Genomic DNA, 9,377 nt, shown 5'->3' on the forward strand with positions numbered 1-9,377 from the left:
CCACGTGTCCTCAAAGCCAGCTCTTCTGCTCTTGCTCACCCTCTCTCTGTTCTATTCACCCTCTCATTTGCCCAAGGTCATCTGCCATCTGCTTGGAAATCTGCTAACATCACTGCCCTGCATAAAAAAGGTGCAAAAACAGATCCCTGTAACTACAGACCAATCAGCCTACTCCCAATCATCAGCAAGGTGATGGAATCCATCATCGCTTCAGACATGAAATCCTTCCTCTTCTCCAATGGCTTGATTTCCAATCATCAATTTGGTTTCAGACAAGGTCACTCGACCCTGGATATGCTGCTTCTGCTCTCCCATCAATGGATGGAGGTCCTCAATGCCAGACGAAATCCGAGCCGTATCCCTGGACATATCACGTGCTTTTGACACAGTCTGGCACCCTGCACTACTCACCAAACTCTCTTCCCATGGTATTCAAGGCCATCTCCACTCATGGCTCGCAGACTTCCTCTCCTGTCGCAGTCAACGTGTAGCCCTAAATGGAGCTCTTTCATCCCCTCTTCCTGTGCAGGCTGGAGTTCCTCAAGGTAGCGTTCTGGGCCCTGTTCTTTTTCTGGTTTTCATCAATGATCTCTCGGACTCTCTGGAAAATCCTCTATTTCTCTTTGCCGACGACTCCACCCTCTGCCGTACCATCTGTCATCCCTCAGACCGGCAAGCAGCAGCTTCTTCGCTCACTGCAGATCTGGATAAAATCACAAACTGGTCCAACACGTGGAACATGTCTTTCAATCCAGACAAATCTCACACTCTCACGATGTCTCTTCGAAAGGACCGTTGAGAAACCCCCCCCCCCCCATCCACTTTCTCAACAATCCTCTGGAAGAAGTCTTTTCTTTCAAGCTTCTGGGTCTCACTATCTGCCATGACCTTTCCTGGGAAAGTCACATTTCCAACCTCGCCTCAAAAGCCAGTCGCCGACTGGGAATCCTCTGGGCTGGTATTGTTAGTATTGTAGTACTGCTATTGTAGTACTAGTTGGTATTGTAGTACTGCTCTCCCCTCTGGGCTGGTGCTCCTGCCTCCCACCTTTCTCGGCTTCACGCTGTCGAAACCAGGGCATTTAAGATCATCGGCATCTCCTGTAATGACGCTGACTCTTTGGGCCTCTCACTCAATCACCGCAGGTTGGTCAGTGGTCTGCCTGTGGTCGGTGGTCCGCAGGCGGACCACAGGGCGCTCAAGGTACACCAATAACCCCCTTCTGGTAAAACTACCAAAATCACGAATCACTGCTCATCTTCACTCTTTCATTCCTCTTTTTTCCCGCCTTTGGAATAAACTTTCTCACTCTATTCTTGCCCATTCTTCCCTCCAGGCTTTCAAAACAGCTGTTCACCACCACCTCTTATCTTCCCCCATCCAAATCCTCGATCTTTTCTATCCCCGATAATCCACCCAAGCCCACTTCCTTCAATTCCCCTGCTTTCCTTCCTGAAAGTCCCTGTAATGTCCATCTTCTCTTCGCCATGTTCCCCGTCCCATCCCCATCCCTCTCCCTTCCACAGTTCACCTAATGTGTCTGTTCCCCACTGTTTTGTCCCTTCCACTCCCGCCCCTCTTGTCTCATGCCTCCTTGCTGTGAGTTGTGTGTTAGCTCTCATACGAGCCTCGACAAGGTATACAAAAAAACAAAAAACCTGCTGCAACCACGAGGCATGTGGTCAGCCCATTGGCCTCCTCCCTTCATGAGGCTCCCTCGCTAAAAGAATCTGGTGAGCGGGATCAACATAAGGAAAACAAGCCACATGTCCATACAGCCGCAGCTGACGCGCACAGACTAATGCAGGTAACAAATCTCATTTGAGTCTCTCAGCAACTGTTCGTTGGACACAGTCTGACAAGCGATAGCCAAGGATTCTCTGAAGAGACCCAGTACCAAAGGAATTATGTCTCCATCTCAGATCCCTGGTCAGAGTCCAAGTCTCACATCCGTAGAGCAAGACTGGGAGCATCAAGGACCTGAAGACTCAGACTTTCGTTCTCCTGCGCAGGTGCCGACAGCGCCATACCCCGTGATCCAGTGAATCCATGACTCCTCAGGCCCGACCCAGACGTTTTTTTGACCTCTGGCTCACAACCAGCAGAGACATGAATATCACTGCCAAGGTAAGTGAATCTCTTGTCAGTCAGGTCAGGTCAGATTAGATCTGTGACTTGCTCCAGGTACCATGTAAACCTGTACTAATCTGTTCCAGGGTCGGGTTCTGAGCTCAAGCGTTTGGACATCGGTATTGCAGCACTCTGAGGTTCGGAGACTGGATTGCGGCGAGATCATGGTGGGTAGTTACACCTACTATTGGTCTGGTCACTCTGATGGTTACCATGCCCAAGGAGTTGACGTCGCTGTGTCCAATAAGCCGACTCCAATGATAATTGAGGTAACACCGGTCAACAAGCGTATTATGAGACCAAGGATTCATCACTTCTTGGGTGTCGTTTCTCTGGTCTCTGTTTATGCTCTGACTGAGGCGAGTGATCTCACTGTGAAGGACGCATTCTCTGCCACGCTCGAGTCTGTGGTTGATCAGTGCCCCAGACGAGATACACTTCTCGTCTTGGGGGATTTCAATGCATCGACTGGAACTGACAGATATGGTTATGAGGAACGTGTTGGTCCCCATGGGTCTGGAACTGAGAACCAGAATAGCTCTAAGTTCCTTGACTTTGCAAGAAGTCATGGACTTTGGATGGCTGGTTCATGGTTTCAGCGCCCACAGGCTCATCGCTGGACTTGGTATTCCAACGCTGTCGGTGTGGCAAAGGAGATTGACCATGTGCTCATTGATGATCGCTGGAGGATGATCCAGAACTGTAGGGTCTACCAGAGTGCTCAGTTCCTCAATACTGACCACCAGCTTGTTGTAGAAACTTAAGTTTCAGCTTAAATCCAGGAGAATGGTACCATCCCAGCCTCGGCTGGATGTTGGTAAGCTCAAGGATGAAAGGGGAGCTGAGAAGTTTGCGAACAGGCTGAGTGGAGATTTGTGGGATCTGAGTGCTTTGGGAGATCCTGAAGAGTTGTGGAGTGCCTTTAAGACCACCGTCGTTGATGTTTCTGGTGGAAGTCTTGGAACTCACCGGAGGGCGTAGAAGAATTTTATCTCTCAAGGGACACTGGATACCATTGCCCAGAGTCGCTGGGCCAGGCTGAATGGCAGAGCTGAGCTGTTCAGGGAGCTGAGGCGTAAAACTGTACGTGTGCTAAGGGTGGACAAGGAGGTCTATGTGCGAGGAATCTGTGAGGGGGTCGAGCATCACTTGTGGTCAAGTGATTCTCGTCCTGCTTACAGGGGGATTCACGCATTGCATTTGGCCAAGCCTGTCGCTCGGTCTACTGCAGTTCGAGCATCGGGTCAGTGTTGGTTGACATGTAGTTTGGCGAGACCCTATGCATTGGATCTTTATGACAATTTAACGAGTCGTATACAAATGGGTGATGTGGATTACTAGAGTCATTGGTAAACTTCTGGTGAGCTCAAGTTTACATTGTGGTTGATTTCTGCTCCACCAAGAGGCAAGTGAGCTGATGGGCCAGAACGATCATTCTATACACAGTACTTAGGCCGCTGGGGAAGTATCACTGGCTGAATTCAATATTCCCTACACGTATCCAGTAATGGATTGATGAGGATATTAAGATGAGGACCATTTCTTGTTTGTAACTCCCCTGTAGCCATGAATGTGACATCCTGTGGAATATCAGATCAAATAATACAGGTCTTGCAAGTTAATGGAATCAAAGCAATGATGACCCTTTACTTGATTTGGCAAAAAAAAAACCCCCACTGACGAACATAATTTGAAAAAGGCAACTAAAAATGGGTGGGAGAGGGGCAGAGAAAGTAATAAATAAAAACATACTCGGCTCGTGAGCCTCTGGAACTTCCTCCTACGGAGCAGAATCTCTTTTGCTTGTCTCTCACTGTCCTCCACAGGTAAGGAATGTCTGTTGACCGTTGCCAGCTGGGGACAAGTGAGACAGGGAAACACAAAGTGCCACTTTCACCTTACAATTTGTCTCTCAACTATCATGACCGAATAACTGAAATAAAGCTTGCACCATTGGCAGGTATTGAGTGAGTGCGATATTTCATTGCAATACAGTACAAGTATGATTTTAAAATGTGACATTATAGGGGATGCATAGAAATTTATTAAAGTAGTGTTGTCATTACTTTACATACAAGTTGATCTGAGAATGATTTGATATGCTTGCATAAATGTTTGAGATCAAAGAAATATGGATGAATGGACAACAGGATCTCAATCCCCATGCATGAAAGTATGGAACTTGAATCAGGATTATACTATTATCCTATCGAGAAGAAACTCTTGATATAGTTTCTGCCTACCCCCTTTTGTAATCCCAAATGCCCATCTGTACCCACTACCCATGGCATGAAAGGCTTTGAATGTTAGAATGACCGATTCACATTACATTTCCCTGTACAATATAAAGACTAGAGCGAAGTTGATAGCACACCATCCAAATCCCCATGCTTCCCACTGAAAGCAAAGTTGAAAGATGGCAAAAGTTCCATGAGGAATGATCCAATTTCAAATTTTGAGTTGTTTCTAGTGGAGATGGTAAAGTATATTAATAAATAATGGTTCCCAAAAGCATACACTGTAAAACCCCTGTACTATTCTCTCCTGTGAAGTTGTTTTTTTTTTTTGGCCAAAATTCCAAATAGGCTCCGATCCCAAAATAATTTGACTTGTCTCCTGCCCGGATATTATTGCATACATGTGCCAAATATGAAAGAAACCCATCTCGTCATTGTTTAGTAGAGGCTCCAGACAGATGGACAGACAGGACCCCAAAATACAAGCCCCAAGCTGGGCTGGGGGTAATAAAATAGAGTGTTAAGGTATTGGTATTGACACGAGCCAGAATAAGTTTCTCTTCACAGCATGTTGGCGCACACTTTCCCCTACCCGCTGTCTTGTCCTGTAGAAATGTCTCTCCACAAGCTTGCGGATATCCTCCATGTCATCTGCAGGTAATGAAACCTCTCCATCTCTTCCTTGCTCTGTTCTGCTTTCTCCTCTTTCGGTGCCTCCAACATGTTTGTTCTTCTCCTCACCCTCAGCAATTTCCAGCTGTCTACTGGAAAAGGATGGTTTGGGAGTATGGAGGTGAGGGGTGTGGATGGGTTGGGGGGGGACAGTTGTTGGAGATTCCTTTTTAACTCAAAACTATCATATTATATCGATTTCCCAGGGGAATCTTTTGCAAGTGAAAGCACATTTAAGGTAAATTATAAAAGCGGACATAAGGTACTAATCTTTTCGAGAAACAGAGCAAAGAAAAAGGCATTGCTCAACATCAGGAAGTATGAAATGGTGATAAATTGCAGTCCAAAGTAAACAGCAAAAGTCAAGTAAAACTTTTATAAAGGCCGAGATGTTGGGGAGAAGAGGTCGGTGGCAAAGTAACAACAAAATTTCAAATTTGACAAATCACACACACAAGACCGAAGGAACATGCACAGATGGCAGACGGGAGGATGTCAACATACAGATTAGTAGTCGTAGTTGAGACACGATGAAGTGAAAGTAAGGAGAGCGCTTGTGTTCTTTCTAAATTAGAATATGCAGCCAGGATAGTAGGATGTTTTGCCGAAGGGCAGCGAAGCAGGAATCGGCGAAGCCAACGATCATTAAGGCGTTCAAACCTAGAAGAACAATACAAAATAAAATGCCACTTTTAATGAAAATTGCTAAACATCTCACATTATGTACACAATACATGACACACAACCTCCCAGATTACAAATTAACGGCTAAACTTTTGAGACTGCTGATTAGCATATCAAGCACCTCTGCAATAGCCAAGGTTAAAAGTCAGTTTGCATCAGAAATATCGTGTTCAAGAGATTTTTATTTATCACAACTATGCTCTTTCATGCATAGCCATGCCAGTTTATAAGGTTTTAACAAAGCATTTCAGTAAGCCCAACATGTTACCCTCATTTTCAAAATCAAAATAAAGTACCAATGATAATAAAGCACCGAAAACAACATTCATAACTCGAACGAGCAATCAAAGATTGTACACCATCATCCAGACTTGTTTTGTGTGTTTTTATCATACTTATTTTACAGATGTACTGACATTCTAATTGTACATACTTTATGGATGTACTCACATTCTAATTGTACATACTTTATGGATGTACTCACATTCTAATTGTACATACTTTATAGACACTCACATTCTAATTGTACATACTTTATAGACACTCACATTCTAATTGTACATACTTTATAGACACTCACATTCTAATTGTACATACTTTATAGACACTCACATTCTAATTGTACATACTTTATAGACATACTCGCATTCTAATTGTACATACTTTATAGACATACTCACATTCTAATGGTACATACCTTATGGACGTACTCGCATTATAATTGTACATACTTTATGGACGTACTCGCATTCTAATTGTACATACTTTATAGACATACTCACATTCTAATTGTACATACTTTATAGACATACTCACATTCTAATTGTACATACTTTATAGACATACTCACATTCTAATTGTACATACTTTATAGACATACTCACATTCTAATTGTACATACTTTATAGACATACTCACATTCTAATTGTAATACTTTATAGACACTCACATTCTAATTGTAATAATTTATAGACATACTCACATTCTAATTGCACATACTTTATTGACACACATTCTAATTGTGCATACTTTACAGACGTACTCGTATTCCAATTGCACATACTTTGTAGACACTCACATTCTAATTGTACGTACTTTGTAGACACTCACATTCTAATTGTACGTACTTTGTAGACACTCACATTCTAATTGTACATACTTTATAGACACTCACATTCTAATTGTACATACTTTATAGACACTCACATTCTAATTGTACATACTTTATAGACACTCACATTCTAATTGCACATACTTTATAGACATACTCACATTCTAATTGCACATACTTTATCGACACTCACATTCTAATTGTACATACTTTATAGAAATACTCACATTCTAATTGTACATACTTTACAGACGTACTCACATTCTAATTGTACATACTTTATAGAGGTATTCACATTCTAATTGTACAAACTTTGTAGAGGTATCCACATTCTAATAAGCCTGGTGTTGGCTTAATGGTTATGGTGGTGAGCTTGGGATCCTAGGGTCCCGAGTTCAAATCCCGCTCAGCTGTTGAATTTAATACCCGGTGGGGTTAACTCGGCCTGTCATCCTTCTGAGGTCGGCAAAATGAGTGCCAGCTTGCTGGTATATTGTGTCGGAGTGGCGGCCCGTCCAGGATTGTACCCAATAGCCAAGGAGACTGCTTCGGCAGCACCAATGTTCTGCACAGATTATGGTCCCAATCTCCTTCTCCTCTCACATTATAATTGTACATATTTTATAGAGGTACTCGGTTGAAAAAAAAAAGAAAAAAAAGACCGTGTACAACTGGCTACCACTGGGTGGCATTCGTGGCCGACGTTAGCACATTCTGTATTGACAGACAGACAAACAAATAAAATGGACCCAAATGCAATACCCCCTCCTTTGGCAAGGGTAAAAAAGAATCTGCATAGTGCTTTGTACATGGTCCTCTGACAACTCCAGGAATTAAGTAGGTGGGCTTACAAGGTGATAGTAAAAAGAACAAAACACTTGTTTCTCCTGAACTACACAAAGCGGTTTCAAATGTAGACCTCACATGCAATTACCTCATCTCATATCCTAAATCATATATGCAGCAAAAGCGGTTCCTCAGACTGGTGACATCTGCAGTTAATTGACTATTGTAATGGAGATTTTGAAGCATTTTGGCAGCTGACGACAAAACCACCGACTACAGTGAAGAAAGAATGTTTCATGTTCTGATTTGTGTTCTAGTGTTCAAATTTTTGAATTCAATTGAAATTAAGTAGTTCCATGATCATAGACTGACATCTGTAGAGACAGACAGACAGACAGGAAGATAGGAGTGAACCAATTGCTTAACCCTGCTTTTCGCTTTGTGTGCTTGGTAATAAATATGGCGGTAGTAGAGATGGTAAAAATGTAAATAACTAAATAAATAAATAAATACATGCTCATTTGTCCATGGTGGAGATGGTAAAGTACATAAATAGGTAAATTGAATAATTCTAAGTTGTGCACTGGCAGTAGAGGTGTTAAAATGGACATAAATAATACATGGACTCACGTTTTAAGAGATGTACTGTATTCTCATTCTCACGATATATACAAGACTGACTTGCATTCCGATACTACATACTTTATAGAGATACTCACGTTCTAATAGTGCGTATTTAATACAAAATACATCTTGCACAGTAGAAGTATTAAGCAAGCAATCAAATTCGATTTTATATACAGTACAGTAAACACTTAAATATTGCGAGGGTCATGTTCCTGGAAAATACTGCAATATTCAAAACCATGAGAGTTAAAACCAATTTACCATGGGAATAAGGAGGTTAGGTTCCTCAGCTTTGAGAAAACACAGGAAAGTGGGCAGCAGCCAAAATAAACACATCACAATTGAAATAAACATATAAAATAAATTGGCTTTAGGATGAAGTCTCTTGCTGTATTGAAGCAGGTGAAACATTCAGAGAGGTGATTGAACCTGCCTCCTCACCATCACCTTTCCTCTTCTGTGAATCTCTTAAATCGTTTTCCATTGTAATATGTCAATATGTGTATTTTATAAATCTTCTGCAGCTCCTTCGCCAGTGAAAAAAAAAATTAAAAAAAATCATTTTTGTAGGTTTTACACTTCGGCGCAAAGCCTCATGGTGCAAGATAACCATCACAGCTCAGCTCAAAATTAAAGCTCCCACGATAACCAAATAGGTACATAAAGAGGTTGCCCACGATTGGTCAAAGCCATGATATTTAAGGGTTTACTGCATACAGATCTTGGTTTGAGCATCCGCTCAGAGTATAGGGAGGTCGGCGGTTCAAACCCTTCCCAAGTCTGGGAGGTCAGCTTTGCCAAAGACTTAAAACAGTATGTGCTGCCTCTTTGCTTGACACTCAGCATTTAAAGAATGGAGCACGGGCAAAATCCCAGAGGTTGGCCCCCACCCCATCTTCGACTCGCTTGCTCGACGGCATACACCTTGAATGTGGATCACGTACAAGTTATCCATACCTGTACCTACTATCACCTATAATCACTCAAACTAAGGTGTTTGAATAAAATCATGTCACATACTCGGTTTTATGCAGCAATGAAAGCCTTATAAAGTATGAATTTAAAACATCTGCTAAATCATAAAAAAATCTATAGAGAGAGAGAGAGAGAGAGAGAGAGAGAGAGAGAGA

At 42.4% G+C, this 9,377-nt stretch overlaps 1 protein-coding gene across 4 annotated transcripts in view; it reads right to left on the bottom strand.

Moving 5' to 3' along the window:
- The window catches only part of LOC147015559 (sodium/hydrogen exchanger 2-like), an 85,211-nt gene that overhangs the window by 19,677 nt on the left and 56,157 nt on the right, over window positions 1-9,377 (bottom strand). For 3 of the 4 annotated variants that reach the window (XM_085850410.1, XM_085850412.1, XM_085850413.1), the window contains exons 9-11: window positions 5,544-5,699; window positions 4,960-5,131; window positions 3,883-3,984 (exon numbers count right to left, since the gene is read on the bottom strand). In XM_085850410.1, coding sequence (XP_085706536.1) covers window positions 3,883-3,984; window positions 4,960-5,131; window positions 5,544-5,699 — 430 coding nt within the window. The remainder of the gene's footprint in view (window positions 1-3,882; window positions 3,985-4,959; window positions 5,132-5,543; window positions 5,700-9,377) is intronic. The other variant, XM_085850411.1, reaches the window with a different exon arrangement.

Source organism: Eptatretus burgeri, chromosome 12 (genome assembly GCF_056783735.1).
Source record: "Eptatretus burgeri isolate ZD-2024b chromosome 12, Ebu_testis_v1, whole genome shotgun sequence".
Lineage (NCBI taxonomy): Eukaryota > Metazoa > Chordata > Myxini > Myxiniformes > Myxinidae > Eptatretus > Eptatretus burgeri.